Here is a 17,142-nt window from a genome sequence, read left to right on the forward strand (position 1 = left end):
AAACACGCTATGACCTTTGTGCTTGTTAAACTTATATTTTTGCATAACACCGTTGGTAAGGCTTAAAAAGTCATAGGTAACAAAATAAAATTAAGGATAAGTACTCTAGCATGAAATAACTAGTTTTCTCCGACATTTTCGTCAATGCCCAAATGCCTCGCCCAATTCTGGTAACACAAGAATGTCATAAACTGTGATAATTAATGAAAGGCATTTACACAGAAATACTTATCTAATACTTAGAAAATAATGTATTGATCTTTATAGTACAGAAGATGACTGACTAGCCTATGGAAAATTGTAGAATTGGGCTCCCATCACATATTAATTTGTTCTGCAATACCCTACGGTTAACTTCAGGAAAATTGGCTTGGTTTAGTACAATTGAAAAACTTCATACACCTAAAACTACAAATAAAATGAGAAAGGAGACCTTATTTTTAGAGGGACGTGGCTTCAATAGAAAGAAAGTGCCAAAAAACATGCAAATGAGTGCCATGAACTAAGCCGACTGATAGAAGGTGCCCAGTTAGACTAGACAGTTTTTAGCCCCTTGCCCAGAAGCAAGTTGGTTCCGGAAATATTACTTCGTGTGTGTACAGGAATAACCGGACCAAACATAGAATCACTAAACCATGTAAGTCCTGCATGCGCATGGAGTGAGTCTGTCGGACCAAACTTGCCCAGGAGAAACAGGCTTTAATCTTGTGCAGTATAATGCTTGGTTTACATCATGCTATTTTCCTCCTACTTTGATGTTTTCTTACAATGATGGGCTAGGATGTGTCCACCTGTATGCTAACAGTGAATGATAGAGTAAAATACGTCCTCCAGTTCCTCCCCTTCCCCTTAGTGAGAGGGGGAGTGAACATCTGCAACAGTGTATACCCATTACATAGGATCAGTATGGAAAGACATAGCATTCTATGTCTTTCCATCCTATATGCAACACATAAAGTTGCCGATGTAGGCATAAAGGATGGCTCTCTCTCCGCCAAGATATGTCTGCGACGGTCTTTTATGATAAATCTGCCCCAACATTTTTAGTCCACTTTTGGACAAAACTTTCAAACATGGCTAACATTTACTCACACTACAATATGTGAACACCAGGTGAAAGTTTTTGTTCATTAGTAAAGTGCACCTTGTTATGGTTGAAATGGTCCTTTTGCTCTTTACAAGTAATTGTATCAGACGGTATAGTCTATTGGTTGACACTAATTACATAATATCCCTTAGACCTTCGCCATCTTGGTAATGTCCATGATTTGAGATGAGTTTAAGCAATTCATAAATGCATTGACGCCAGTGAATTTTTATCAAAATATTAGTTTCCCATGTAAAAGCACATGTGCTTCCTGTCTAAATGTTTGTGGGCAAGACACGTAAACTTGCTTTGTTCAGCCTGTATATATTTATGTTACAGTGGAAGGAAATTGGGCAATGTCAGCAGTGCACATGATAGGCCTCTTACCAGCAGATAGCCATCTCTTTGGATAGCACATAAGGGTGCTGCTTGCAGATTTCCTTAAAGCAGCAATGTTTCGCACAATTAAAGCTCTTGACAAGTCAAGGTCACATTATTTCACCTGAGTGCTTCTAAGTGGTGCGGAGATTACAGGATAAATGAGCCCTGACTCAGGACACTGTCCCCAAAACACATCCCAGCAAATGATCGCGTTCAGCAAGCCTAGCAAACAGCACCAAACACCACAAATCAAAACTGTTCAACTGTACCTATAAAAAATACACATGACATAATCACTTTTATGCTTTACTGAGGTGCAGGGCATCATTTGTCGCTCTGGCTTTTATAGAAGGACAAAAAAAATAAAATCACCTACTAAAAATCACACACTCGGAGGTCTTTGACCACATCCTGACCAATCAAACCAATTAATTTTATGTACCGTAGCTTATTTGTAGCCATTGCTTATACAGCATTGTCATATTTCTTAGCTTTGTACACAGATGCAGATTTAATATGAAAATTATTATTTCACTTTCACTTTATTTCACAATTTTTGGTGCAAACAAGACTAAAACGTAAACTGGAGATCAAAGTTGGAGCACAATGTATAATCGCTTGATTTGTTTCAGAAATCATGTAATCTCTATTAAATGACATTTGATGGTTTTTCCCGAGCCATGGGTCTGGCTGTATACTACAGGGGGCATCCTGGCTGTAAACTACATGGGTCTGGCTGGCTGTATACTACATGGGGCTGGCTGGCTGCATACAACATGGGGCTGGCTGGCTGTACACTACATGGGGGCTGGCTGGCTGCATACTATATGGGGCTGGCTGGCTATATACTACATGGGGCTGACTGGCTGTATACTACATGGGGGATGGCTGGCTGCATACTACATGGGGCTGGCTATACACTACATGGGTATGACTGGCTATATACTACATGGGGCTGACTGGCTGTATACTACATGGGGCTGACTGGCTGTATACTACATGGGGATGGCTGTATACTACATGGGGCTGGCTGTATACTACAGGGGGCTGGCTGTATACTACATAGGGCTGGCTGTATACTACATGGGGCTGGCTGGCTATATACTACATGGGGCTGGCTATATAATACTGGGGGATGGCTGTATACTACTGGGGTTGGCTGGCTGTATACTAGTGGAGGCTGGCTGGCTGTATACTACTGGGGTTGGCTGGCTGTATACTACTGGGGGCTGGCTGACTATATGCCACTGGGGGCTGGCTATATACTACTGGGGGCTGGCTATATACTACAGGGGGCTGGCTGGCTTTATACTGGGAGGCTGTGAGCATTTACCACCATCGGCTTATACGCGAGTCAATAGGTTTCCCCAGTATTTGCTGGTAAAAGTAGGGGTTCCAGCTTATACTCGGGTCGGCTTATACTCAAATATGTACGGTATATCAGCATAAAACCTTTATTTTGCCAAAAATGTGATGATCATAATTAGCACCAGCAGCCAGATTAACACCAATAGCTTGCAGGTATCTGAAAGGGTTTCTCTAAATTTTGATCAGTGTTCTTTTACAATGATATCATTGACATTTTTATTCTGTGCTTTACAATTTACGCTATGTTATTCATGTTAGGATATATTCACATGGGACTACACAGTGACCTTGACATTTAGGAAATGGTGTGTTGTTCCGTAATTTTGATCTCCAGTGTATTCTTTATTTATAGCATTTCAATATAACCCTCTTCTCCTTATTTAGAATATAAAAATGGTTGTTCCGTTTTATATTATAGAGACAGCTGAAAAAAGCTATAGTGCTTGTTTAATTAATAAAATCTGGAATGAACTGCCTTGAGGAAGAAAATCATTTTTTAAATTTTTTTTAAAAAATTCACTTCACCTAATAACTTATGTTTCAAATCCCGGCAAAAAGAGCAATTCCTGTAGTGGTGTAGATAAGACCTGCTGGATGGAAATGTGATTTATTTCACTTATCTAACAGGCTGTTGACACTGACCCGGAACACAGCAACAAGGTAATAATATTCTTATCACTAATAATTATAACTAACATATACTACACAGCTCCATAAAAAGATAAGTGCAGAGAACAGGTTAGTGACCTTCTACATACCAAAAAATATTATTTTCATCTTTAGATATGTATGGCTATATAGCGTAAATTCTCTCCAAATGCCATCCTATTCTTTACACCTGATTACCTGTGAAAGACCACTTTTCAATATATTTGTGGGTTTTTGGCTGAAATAAATTTTCATTGCTTGTTGTCTGTTTCAATCATGGAAAAAGTTATAAATGGGCATTTATGAAAGCCGATGTTTTTGACACCCTTCTTGATAAGCATGCACCTAATAAGTTAAGTGACACAGGCCACATCATGTTGGACCCAGGAGTCAACTGGAAAACGCTTCCAAAGCATGTGTGGTGAGAGAGTTTGTAAATCTGATGGCGCCCAATGGCTCCACCTTTTACCTGCCCTTGTCATATCCTCTTTTCAGTAATTGCGGAGAGGTGATTGAAAGACTTTTTATGCAAATGCTATGCCAAAAGGAGCATGATAAATGACCCCCATTGACCACCTACTAGTAACCAGATAACACTCCAAGACTGGCATTTCATATGTTAGTCCTAAGCACATAGCAGACACCGACTACATTTTTGCTCTTCATATTACATTTGTCACATTTAAAGGACATCTACAGCCATATTTACTGGTGGTAGACTGTCTCCATGTCATGTTCATTAAGGGGGTACTGGGCAGTGGGCGCCGGTTTTCTTATTTTTTGGAAGGTCCTATAGACAAAGAAATCCACTTTATTCAAAAATGCTAATAAGCTGGAGGTGCTCTGGCCTATGGCAGCCAAGTGCCTCTTGGGTCCAGCCGCTTATAAATTATGTATCCCCCTGTAACAAAAATTCATATTTTCTCCTTCCGGCAAGCAGTGCATACAGCCAGTGATGTCACCCGGCTGTCTGCATACTATATACTACAGGGGGCTGGCTGGCTGTATACTACAGGGGGCTGGCTGGCTGTATAATACAAGGGGGGCAGGCTGGCTGTATACTACAGGGGGCAGGCTGGCTATATACTACAGGGGGCAGGCTGGCTATATACTCCTGGGAGCTGGCTGGCTATATACTACTGGGGGCTTGCTGGCTATATACTGGGATGGGGGGCTGTGGCCAATGCATTTCCCACCCTCGGCTTATACTCAAGTCAATTGGTTTTCCCAGTTTAGGCGCCTTGGCTTATACTCGGGTCTGCTTATACTATAGTATATCAGGTAATTTAACATATGAATCAAATAACATGGTACAAGTCTGATACTGAAGGATGTCTGAAAGTTTCATAAAATGTTTTTGTCAACTTGGCTGTTTTCTTTTAAATCGAATGGAAAAACCAACTGCATGGACTTGAACTTGAGGCTCCCTTATTCTATAACCTTTTAAAGTGACTTATGAGTCCTTGTTTCTCTGCAAGAACTACTTGCTTCATGTATATGACAACTATAAGAAGTCTCTTAACATGACTTGGCAACCTAGATAAAATCATTGAATAAACATCTTAAAACAAACCTAATGATATGCAATGCACCTCTCTGAGTAAGGCTAATAGGTAGCTACTTGATCTTGTTTAACACTCATAATACCCAATTAAATCACTAAAGTCACATATCATAGATCATATAATAACATACACTTCCGCTCAACATTCACAACACTGCACATTTCTTCAGCCTGTTTTCTTTACAACCCAATAACCAAATATATTTTTATATTTTTTAGAGAAGGTCCAAAATGTCATTTGAAATAAAGAATCCCCCATTTTAACAGTTTCTCCAGAATCACTTCTTCCTGGTTTTGAAACACAGGAAATAAGAACCTAACCAATCACCGGCTGCATTAGTAACTCCCCTGCAGTCAGTGATTGGCTGAAAGGTCATTTGAAGAAGTATCGACAAATACAGATCATCATGGGAATGGTAGGGGATAGTTAGGGGGGGGGGGGATGATTTTTTAAATTTCATCCCACAATATTTTGCATTTTATAATGCAATTTATAATCCATTTATAATCAATTTTATAATCCCTTTAGGGGAGAACAGCTATTAGATAATATCGTGCTCCATAACAACATTCTTAAACATACAAAAATTCAGGAGTCACATTGTATTACTGACTTGCAAACAGCAAGAAGTAAAAGAATGGTACATTTTTACCAAATACGACGTCTGAACACAAAGCAGGATTTGTTTGGTAAAATATCAAATCAACCCGCCCCCTGCAAAACAAAATCGTACCAAAAAATCCTCTGCCAAGCTCACAATGACACATTTACATCAACGTATTTATGATTAATGCCTCAAATATGTCTCTATAAAAAGTCAATCAGCAGAAAAAGCATCTTAGACAGAATACTGAATGGCTCTGTGTAGACAAAGGAAATCAAATAAGGCTTTTCTGTCAATGATGTCTGGGCTCAAATGGTTATGTGCCAGGATTTCATTTCTGCCTCAAATAATGAATGAGAGACATGGAGTTGGGCATCCATCACAGCACGGCCAAAGCTGTTATCTCACCAGAACACAGCTGAATCATGTACTTGAGCTGGGATAAGAAAAGTACATTGGAAGAACCAGAAGACATTATCGATCTAAAACATATTTCCATGGCAGGTGTTGTATAACGTAAGCGGAACATTAAGTCTTTTAGCCGCTGAATATTTCTGATAATGGCTAATGCTACTGGAAATGGTAAAACCTGGAAACTACAGGAAAATATTTGAAAGGAAGAGAAACATGGGCAGCACGGTGGCTCAGTGGTTAGCACTACAGCCTTGCAGCGCTGGGGTCCTGGGTTCAAGTCCCATCCAGGTCAACATCTGCAAAGAGTTTGTATGTTCTCTCCGTGTTTCCGAGGGTTTCCTCCCACACCCCAAAACATACTGGTAGCTTCATTAGATTGTGAGCCCCATGGGGATAGGGACTGATTTGGCAAGGAATTATGATAATTATTATTAAAAGCAGAGGGTGAATCTTTAAAGGAATAGTATCACGTTTGCATATCATTCAGACTGCGGGGCCACAATCCGATTAAGAGAGTAGCTCCCCAGCCATTCAGAGAACAAGAGATCCTGATCTCAATAATTGATGGTCGAGCATGTATGGGAGTGTTGGAAATAGAGAGCACATCTCTATGTGAGTGCCAGAGATAGCTGTGTGCAATTTCCATACTATTGAATAAAGTGGCAGGGCGCTTGCTCGGCCTGCAACTGCACCCATTAGTAAAAACGGGAATCCCATTTTCCTAATTCTTCGGCTGATTCTCATGATGAATTGGAGACCCAGAAATCATCCACACCAAACACCCTAGCGTGCTGTTAGAAATTTGGTACAGCCCTTGAAGGGTTCCTATGAACATAGACTAATATGACACTGGGCGTGAAGTGGTGCTCTTGAAGGTGAGGGGGGGCAAATGCCATGGCAACCATTCAGTGCCCATTAAGGTTTGTGCATGGGTCCCAATAATTAGAAAACAAGGACATGTGCATAATACTTGCTAAGCCCTTCAACCCTACTACCCACCCTGTTTCTCCTCAACAAATTTGGGATCAGATGGAAAAGTATACCGCTATGTAGACTATGAATGAAGTCTAAGGACGCATCCATGACCAATGCTCCATTCTGTTGACAGGTAATAAACAACTCCTTAAATGAGTTTTCTCATCTGGGTATTACCTTTCATTTAAATAATCTGCCATATATTCACATTTCTTCACTTGGTTGTTATTTATAAAAAAAAAAAGTACCTCTGTCAAGATAATTTCTCATGAATGTAGCCATGTGTTCCTTAGAAATGAGAGTGATGTCTTTGGATACGACAACCCTTGCACTCTGGCGCCGGTGGCCACGCATGTGCTATTGAGGTGCCCGTCTACCTGGATTTAGCATTACATCAGGACAGCTGTGGGAGATGCAGTAACTCCCAGTCAATTCATAGGAGAAAACTATTTGTTTATTTGTGCAATCCCTCCAGAAGTAGTGGTCGTATCCAAGGACAGGTGTCCTCCATTTCTATGTGACTGCATTTACGGAAAATCCTATCTTCACACAGGTATATTTTTTTAAAATAACATTCAATTCTAAAAGATTAAATGACCAGACTATTACTACTACATCTACTACATTACTACTATTACTACTTGACCCTAAACTGCCTTGTTAAACGATCATAAAATTTCCTAACAATTTATATAAGGAAAATTTTGTAATATATATATATACACATCTTTAACGAAAAAGATAGTATTTATATCCTTGCTTCTAGCTAATAACATGACTTGTGTATAAGCAACAAAATTGTCAGTATAAAGGTTGTATAAATTAACGTGTTGATACAATAGATGACATTGACATAACATTGCTACAAACACAACATCTGTGGAAAATGACTAGCAGCTATTGGGAGAAAGTAAAAAAAAACAACAGAATAGAATAATGAATTATAACAATTGTATAATGTACAGTGTATCAAGCTGTGAATACAATCATACAGAACCTTCTGCCCACATGCTCAACACTGCAAAGAACAAGGGACAGACCTTGGGATGACTGCCGACTCCCTGCTGGCACCAGCAAAACACAAATGAGTCTGATGGCTCCCTCCATCATACACTGGTCATGCTCATGATACAGAATGGGCTTTTAATTGACATGCTGTAAACCTCAGTGCTAAACCTAGTGCTAAACTATGAGAATATTAAGTGACCTTTTATATCCCCTGCAGTCCAATCATCAACAGTGATGCCAATAGGTGCAGCATGTGACCACTGCGCCATAATCAGAGTCATTTGCCGATACTGCACATCATCTCTCCGATAAGGGAAACAAGAGCAGACAGGGAGTAACGGGGGATATGATAGATAAGAAGTATTTGTTCTTCATTCATTAAGATACTGATAGCTAAAGAAAACATCCTATACCAAAATACAAAGACATTTTTGTGGAATGCCCGTTTATTTAAAAACATAGCTTTTGTCAAAAGTGTCTATGGAAACATTGAAGTCTCTTTACACAACTAGGTCTGCTTGAAACCAGAAGATAACATTGTTTAACCTTGTAAAAAAAAATGTATTACCAGCCGTCGGCATCTGCAGAGTCATTGAAGCTCATATACCATCAGGTAACTGCAGTAACTATCCAAATTTTAAAGATATAAACAAATATCCCTTCCAAAAATTACTGATGTTTTGTATATCATACAGTGAAACCTCAAGGGGTGGGCTGCTCATAAGGGGCAGCTTCCATAAGAAGACAGAATTAGACTTTATGGAATAGTAAATTAATACAAAAATAGGAATGATGGCTCTGCTCACAAGAGCTTACAATCAGAATAATATGTTTACTTGAACACACATTATATTTATGAACCAGAAATTGTTTTGTTGTAATAGTGGATGTTAGGTCAAGGATCGAATATGTCATATATAAACCAATCAGCTTGCCATATAATAATATATAATAATCATTTTTATTTATATAGCGCCATCAAATTCCGTAGCGTTTTACAAAATTTTTTAAATAGAAATATGATATATGAAACCTACTTGTTGTTCCCTCCTGTCAGGTGTCTTAGCTGTAGAAGGTAAGATCTGATCCCTGGTCAGCTTCTGTACAAAATCAATGCGTCTGAATTCTTCCCGTCCTTGCAGTTTGCACATAACTCCGGCCTTGAGGGTTGGAGAAAGAGCAAATAAATACTTAAATCCACAGTCGAAAGACATGGCAGTGATGACAGGTTCACTTAGGACTCATAATATATTCTGAAACACTTCGATCACGTAGAACAGAGAGTAAGTATATGTACGAGTGTGCCAGTTCTATGCTGTATGAAATACCCTAAATCACAATCCGCTATGTGTGTGACTGATATGCTGACTTTTTGTTTGTTCCTCTCCACCTATTTCCTGTTACATAGAAGAATTGTAACGAGAGGTTAAAAACCCATGGGAAAGCTGCTCAGGAACAAATGTAACATTGGATGAAGAGATGTAGGCTCGTCACTCCTAAAAATAACATTGTAGCACCTCCTTTTCATCTACTTGAGTCCTTGACTCAAAAAAGTTTTCAAGTCCAGCGATGAGCGGCACTGCTACTTACAGAAGAACAGTAACACGCACGTTTCTATAGAGGTTTTCATAGTATGGTTGAAAACATATGTTCATCAACCCAAGAGGTTCTGATCTTTTAACTAGTTTGGCAACACAATTAAAAGAAATCTACCATGAGAATCAAGCATAATAAACCAGGGACACTTACTCAGGGCCAGCGCCAGCACTGGGCATACCTGGGCCAGTGCTGGGGCCCAGTGCTGCTGGGGGGGGGGGGGGGGGGCCACGTAAAGAATCCATGGGGGTGAAGGGGGCTGTATCTAATGAATCCATAGGGAGTGAGGGGGGCTTTATATAAGATCGGGCTGTTTGGTATTATAAACTTGGGAATATTTTAGGGAACAGGAGACTGTTTTAGTTTCTGAATTTTTAATGTCACCATGTGAGTTGACTGCAAAGGGGCCAACTGAGGCTCTGTCGCCCAGTGGTCTACTGAGACCTGGAGCCGACTCTGCACTTACTCATAGATCCAGGTACTGTGACTGTGGTAATCTTATGTTTCTTATCTATTGCCTCCTCTATTCTAAAAACAACTTTTACAATTATTATAATGAGGGACTACCCTGATCTTGTTTTACAGACTTTTGCACTGTTTCCCATTCCGCTTTGCTCCCTCAACATGTGTGCAGTGAGCACTTCCTGCTGTATTCTCAGTGCTGAGGGAGCAGGGGGGAGGGTGAGACAGTCTGTAAAGCTAGATCACAGAGGTACTAGGGTATCCCATGAGGCCCAAAAGCATTATTATAATAGTTGAAACTAGAAGGAAGGAGGCCATAGATAACAAATATAAATGAGATTTCCACAGTCACAACGCCTGGATCTATGAGTAAGTGCCCTTGGTTTATCATGCTCGATTTTGATGGTAAATTTCCTATAAAATACTTTATAAGATAAAACATATGTCACAATAAAGATCACATTGCAGAAAATTTCAAAGATATAAATTTTTTGGTCTTTTGTGCATTTTTCATTAATAATAATTTAAAAAATGTGTAATATTTAACAAAATAAAATAATGTTGTTACATTCAGCCCTAATGATGGTACCTTAAAGCTCACAATAATTGTAAAACATAATAACAACATTGTTTACATAACTTCATTATGTAAAGCAGCTTCTCTGTGCGTTTTTTGTGCTCATTCTTAGTATATCTGAAAGCCTTCTTCAGACTCTTTCCATACCAAGAGCTCATTCATGTCTCTTATGAGATGAGATAAGTCATTACAAACATTATCAAGGCCTTTATCTCTCTGCTGATTGTGTAATTGAGCATTCTGTCCTGTATCCACTAAAAGCTTAAATAAGGAAGGACACAAAACAGATGACCAAAATTTTACTAATCATTTGATCTATTGATTCATTTTACGCTTGAACAACATCCCACATTCCAAATAACAGTTATTGTGTCATATAGAGCTGAGACATTTGGTCCATACATTGTAACCAAAACAGACACATAAGTCATTATTATGGCGGCCAGTAGCTGCTTTATGGACAACGCTGCTATTCATTGATAGTTACCAATTTTACAGGGATATTCAAACGGCATCCATACACACAAGTGGCCAGCAACTGCCTAGTCTATCCGTTGAACTGTATGAGACCCCATACATATGGGTGGGTTTCACTTCCTTGGACATGTGTCTTTCTTCAATGAACTATATAAGCTCTTTTTTGCATTCTAAACTTGCTTATTTTCCCAACCTTAGATCTTGCCCAAAAGGCAAACTGTTGATTTTATCAGTGTTCCTGAGGTTTCATATAATGGGGCACATGAATCAACATTTTTGAGACTTTTCATTATGCGTGTGCTTATTTGGGACTTTCTTTGTATTTAAGACAGTCTCCTTCAAAGTCCACCATTGTCAAGTTTTCTGCAGTGTCCATTGAGTTATCAACAGAATCCAGATGTGAAAGATGACAGGACCTGACAAGGCATAGAAATTAGATAAGAAAGACCAAAGGAAAAACAGCTAAGATACATCTGACCAACAGAAAAGCCAAGAAAAGTCCCAAAAACAGACAAAGTCAAAAAAGAAGAGAATACCATAAGGAAAGGACAACCATTTGTATATAATGGCCCATTAATGGCTATGAAAGTGAACCCAAGTCAGAAAGAGAACTTTTAATAGTATTAAAAAGTCCCCCTGCTTTCCCATCAGGAAGTCATCTGGTCACCCATCCTAATAAGTCTCTGGAAGATCAGCTTTAATCCAATCAGGACAATTACCAAATTCCAGAGAAATCCCAGGACAAGTGGTAATTCAATAAAAGATAAAGATAGCATCCAGTATCTCAAGGTGACACAATGTATACACAATGTCATGTACTGTTCATGTCATTTACTGCAATAATAGCTGCAAAATACATAATCTCACAAAATAAATAAAGGCTACAAAGAAAAAAAATCCTTCCTGCTAATTTTTAAACTTCCCTTCAGGGAAGGTCACTATGTACCTGGGATTGAGGAGCAGAACATTCATAGCACTATAAATAATTGGATTTTGTTTAGTCTCCGGATCCTTCCTCTAGGATTACATTCTTAGTGTCAGGGCCCGCTACCCATTACAAGCCCATTACAAGCCTGCGTCTCCCATTTGTTTGGAACAGCTTTCAATATGGAGGTCACTGGAGGAAGGACGGATGTCATGACAAAAAAAAAAATCTTCATGTCTTGTTTGAGTTAATAACATGAATCAAAGAGGATTTTTAGAATCACAATAATGATGGCTAATCCCTGGGCAATTACTCTTCCTGAATGGTCCATCTACCTACACTTAATAGTGGTGGTGCTAGATATTACATTTCTGATCCATCAAAGCTGATTGGATGCGGAAAGACAGACCTTCATTGACCAGATATTGGTGGTGTATAAAGTACAAAATATACAGTACATATTATACAGCATTAGTTGCCTAGTAACATTTTTTGTGCATATTTGGGTTAGGTAATAACAAATGTTCCTGACATATACCTTAAATAAAAGGTAATAAAGGATTTAAAGTAATTGTCTAGATATAAATATAGATCCCAAGGAGTAGAAAAAATAACAAACAATGTATACTTACCTCTCTCTGGTGCTCTGTTACAGCTACAGCCGGTCTCTGATTGTATATATTGGCTCAGCAGGGGTGTCATATTGACAGTTTCCATCGGCTACGGCCTATCACAGGCCGCAGCCAGAGGGTGTGGTGGGTGCTTGCCGTGCTGCACCTGAGCAAGATGAGTATAACTTTTGAGTTATTTCTATACTCCTTATGGCCCTGAACATAATAAAAAATATATATAGTATATAATCACAGATAACTTTACGTGTCCTATGTATGGTATTTTTTCAAGTTCAATGGTATTTGTGACACTACATACTTTTTACATAGGACAAAAAACTGAGATACACAACAGAGCCGTATTTAGTATACATAGGGGCTGATTTACTAAGGGCTAGCGGAGCGCATTTTCGACAGGTTTCCCGTCGATTTACGTTTTGCGCCGAATTGCCCCCGGGATTTTGGTGCACGCAACAGAAATGGGGGGCGTCATACAGCCCGACGGATTCGGACAACGCGCGGGATTTAACATTTAGAATTGTGTCGCAAGACACGCACTTACAAGCACCAGGAAGAAGAAGGTGAACTCCGGCGGACCTTGGCACGGAAGCGACACATGCAGGAACTCGGGCGCACGATCTTAGTGAATCGCAGCAGACCCCAATACTCGTCGGACAACGCACCGCGGGAACGCGACAGGACTGAGTAAGTAAATCTGCCCCATAGTCTTTGAGTCATCTATGCAGATACAGTGGAGTTTACTACCAAAAACATACAATCGGAAATGCATTGTTTTTGTTCTAAATCTGTTGTGCATAGAGGATGGCATTAATTGCCCGACCTCCTGGAGATGATCAATGCGGAGACCTTAATCTATGAGGAGCGACTGCAATAGGAGACATTTACCTAAGAAAATTACAGCGATTGATCAACTCTATGAAATCAATAGCGCCTTACTAGTTAAAGCAGACGGAACAAATATCAGACCAAGAATCTGAATAAATGTTATCAGTTCCATCTAGAAGACCTTCCTATTGATCTGGGAACTGGTTTCTATACTACAGGATATTCCAAACTGGAAGAAACCAAAATCTTTTATGAGATCTTTTATTTTTTTAAATTCTTCTTATTGCCTTACTTTAGTATTATATGAAGACAATAACAAAAAGATGCAGATCAATAAGAGATTTCATTTTATTTAATAAAATTAGGGGCTTCAGGAGCAATCAATATAATTTTTTAGACTAAGCCATCTTCTTTCATGTCTGTCACGTTTACCAATAGCTTCCCTGAGATAATCATCTCTACTTCACAGCAGAATTATTTCACCTTTCCAGCATATTTCTTCGGTCATCTAAGGACAAACATGACCGCTCTCTGGCATCTCTACTCTGTTCAGAAACCGCTCAGATCAGTGGTAAAAATAGCTTTTAGCAAATAAACTCTAAAAATGTAAAGAATCTTGCATTTGTGAAAAAGATGGTGAACAAGTTTGAATAGGTGGGAACCACTTCTCATCTAAACTCCATGCAATGCTGCAGGCAGTGCTATATGTTGTCCTGGAGATCTGTGTTACCCCAACTTTGTGTGTGTTGTTAGTAACAGCAGGACAGTTAATAATGCATTTATATTCCAGAATTGTAGCTGGACTTGGAGAACTGGGTGTGTCATTACATTAACTCTGCTTCCCAGGCCCTCCTCCTCCTCCTATATAACCAGAAGCCTTCTTCAGCTCTTACTCAGGGAAGAGTGGCAATAGTTGTGCTGTGTTGAGTGAGTGCACCAGTGAGGGCTTCAGGTCCAGCAACAATCTTGGAATAAAATTCAATTTTTCACTGTCATGCTGCAACCAACACACATGAAAATATAGGTCACCTTATACAGGTCACCAAGGCCAATACTGTCTTTAGCCTTGTATGGTCACACCTGTTGGCATACTCTACTTTTAAATGCTTGCATTTGTATAGAGGTCTGAAAGATAGTGGTCGAATGAGCATTAGGAACTAAAATAATAATAGGTCAGGCAGCTGAATAACAAAAAATATTTGCTTTTCTGGTCCAAGGACTACAAGCTAAAAACACTCGGCTTAATTAGTCAGTATGTGGACCCAATAATAGCTCTCTAGAACCTAAGGAAGCTTTAGAAGCACTTCAAAATGTCACTCATCCTTTGATCTTTTATTTTGGGGATCTGAGTGTGCATGTGTATTGGTCTCTGGAGGAATTGCTGTTAAATTGGCTAAGGTCTATGGCAGTGATAGCGAACCTTTAAGAGACCAAGTACCAAAACCCACTCATTTATCACAATGTGCCAATATAAGCAGTAATTTATTGATTTATTTGTTTGTGGAACTGTTCTCCCACAATTTTCGATCATACCTGCCTCCTGAGGACACTGATACAATTAAAAGCAGTCTGGACTACCACTGTAGCTTCTCTCCAGGGTCACACTGTACAGGAAGAGTCATGGGGACAGCAGGAGGACCTTCAAAAGATATTCCAGTCCTCTCCACACTTTTTTTTCACCCTTTTCCTTAATTCCCAAGCTGCCAAGAGATTCTAGGTGCCAGGGATCCAAAGTTATGACTCCTATAATCGAGGACATATCTCATACATGCTTGGCCACTGAGCCTATGAGATACTTCCCTGGTGATTAAAGGGTTAAAATAGCACTGAGTAGTAAATCTTGACTTGTGTAGAACTTCAGTTAGATTCTTTCAGTCCAGTCTGGTGAACTCTGTGCTGAGCTTGAGTGCCCACAGAGAGCACTCTGAGTACCACCTCTACCACCCGTGCCATAGGTTCACCAGCACTGGTCTACGGCTACCTTTAGTTTGAACATAGAAGCCACAGCAGCTAATGCACCTTGTACAGGGTCTGTAGAGATGAAACGTGGAGTGATTATGGGTGTCATTTATTATATTTCACAGGGTGTTTTATCCAACTGTGATGAAAAATTAAGCTAAAGCAAGTTAGTTTTCAGTCGCCTACAAGATGTGAAAGAAGCTTATACAAGAGTTCTGCATTTGCTTAGTTTTCATTCTGTGGTTTGCTGAGTAGAATTCACATTACCCTTCTGCTGATGTATGTATTCTGACTTGGTATTCACTCAAAAACAATGCAAAGCGTACCATCAAACACAGCCGCAGTCTGCCCTGGTCATAGTTATCATACACCTGAACTAATATACTATAAGGACTAATGCACATAGGAAGCAAGTGCTAAGTTAAATCAATAATCTTTCATGCAAAGTTCTGAAACGTTTTTATTCTACCTTAAAAACTATGACAAAGTGAAAAAGGTCAGCAAGTAAAGCAGGATGTGGACTGTACAGACCAAAGGAAGCTTTGACAGCCAGGATATAGTTATTGAAGAACCGCTATTTATGGTGAAGGACGGCGCAGGAAATGCTTTCCCATACCACGTCATGCAGTACAGCGTCATGACTTTAGGATTAGGTCAAGAACATGCCGACTGCAAAATGGAAAATACTGTAAAAACCAGCCGCGTTCTATTGTCTGAAGATGTAAGAGTAGAAATAAAATGTACAGTTCTGTATAATGAGAGGTTAACGCTGGAGAGGAAAGGTTTATTAAACTGGACTGTAAACCACAGCAGTTAATAGATTCCAGAAGAAAATAATTTCCCCTAATGATTTGCTCATAACCTTAATTGGGCATCTCCTATGTTCATTTATTACAGTGTGCATTTCCTATGCTAGTAGCAGTAATAATAATCATATAGGAAACACGGCATATGGACGTGGTGTTACCATAATATCTGGAATGGAAAAAAAGTCCTTTCGTCTGAATGTGGGTTTGGTAGCAAACAAAAAGATATCCATTCGGATTTCAGGGGGTTTTTTTTGCTTCTTTCTTACCCATTATGAATTTTACCAGATCTTCTGATTAAGTTTTATTTAAATCCCCAAAAATTATGGTTGATGGAATTAACATAATGGGGCTTATTTACTAAAGGTCGCGGATGGGACTTTCATCAGACTGTTCACGGTTTTCGGGATTTGCTCAGCTTTGACAGGTATTTAACAGGGGTTTGCGCTGGGATTGTGTCACACGCCATCGAGTTGTGGCGCAGCGGCGCTGGCTTCTTTGCGACAGAAATCGGGGAGAGGGGGGACACATCACACGATCCAACTGATTCAGACTGGGCGCAGGATTTAAGATTCAAATTGTGTTGCAAGCCATGCACTTACATGGACCAGGAAGAAGAAGGTGAACTCTGTCGGACCTGAGTGGGAAGCGAGACATGCAGGATATCAGGCACATGATCTTAGTGAATCGTGGGGGGCCGGGTAAGTAAATATGCCCTATTATATCTATATGGTGGTTGAAAGCTTAATTTTTTTATTATTTAGTGCTCCAATACCTGTGTATAAAGAAAGGATTAAATAATAACAGTAGCATCCTACATGAGTATAATGCTT

At 39.5% G+C, this 17,142-nt stretch overlaps 1 protein-coding gene across 2 annotated transcripts in view; it reads right to left on the reverse strand.

Moving 5' to 3' along the window:
* Nucleotides 1-17,142, reverse strand: part of RAPGEF5 (Rap guanine nucleotide exchange factor 5) — a 186,805-nt gene that overhangs the window by 65,148 nt on the left and 104,515 nt on the right. For both annotated transcript variants that reach the window (XM_072153836.1, XM_072153837.1), the window contains one exon: nucleotides 9,088-9,210. In XM_072153836.1, coding sequence (XP_072009937.1) covers nucleotides 9,088-9,210 — 123 coding nt within the window. The remainder of the gene's footprint in view (nucleotides 1-9,087; nucleotides 9,211-17,142) is intronic.

This window comes from Engystomops pustulosus, chromosome 5, assembly GCF_040894005.1.
Source record: "Engystomops pustulosus chromosome 5, aEngPut4.maternal, whole genome shotgun sequence".
Classification (NCBI taxonomy): Eukaryota; Metazoa; Chordata; class Amphibia; order Anura; family Leptodactylidae; genus Engystomops; species Engystomops pustulosus.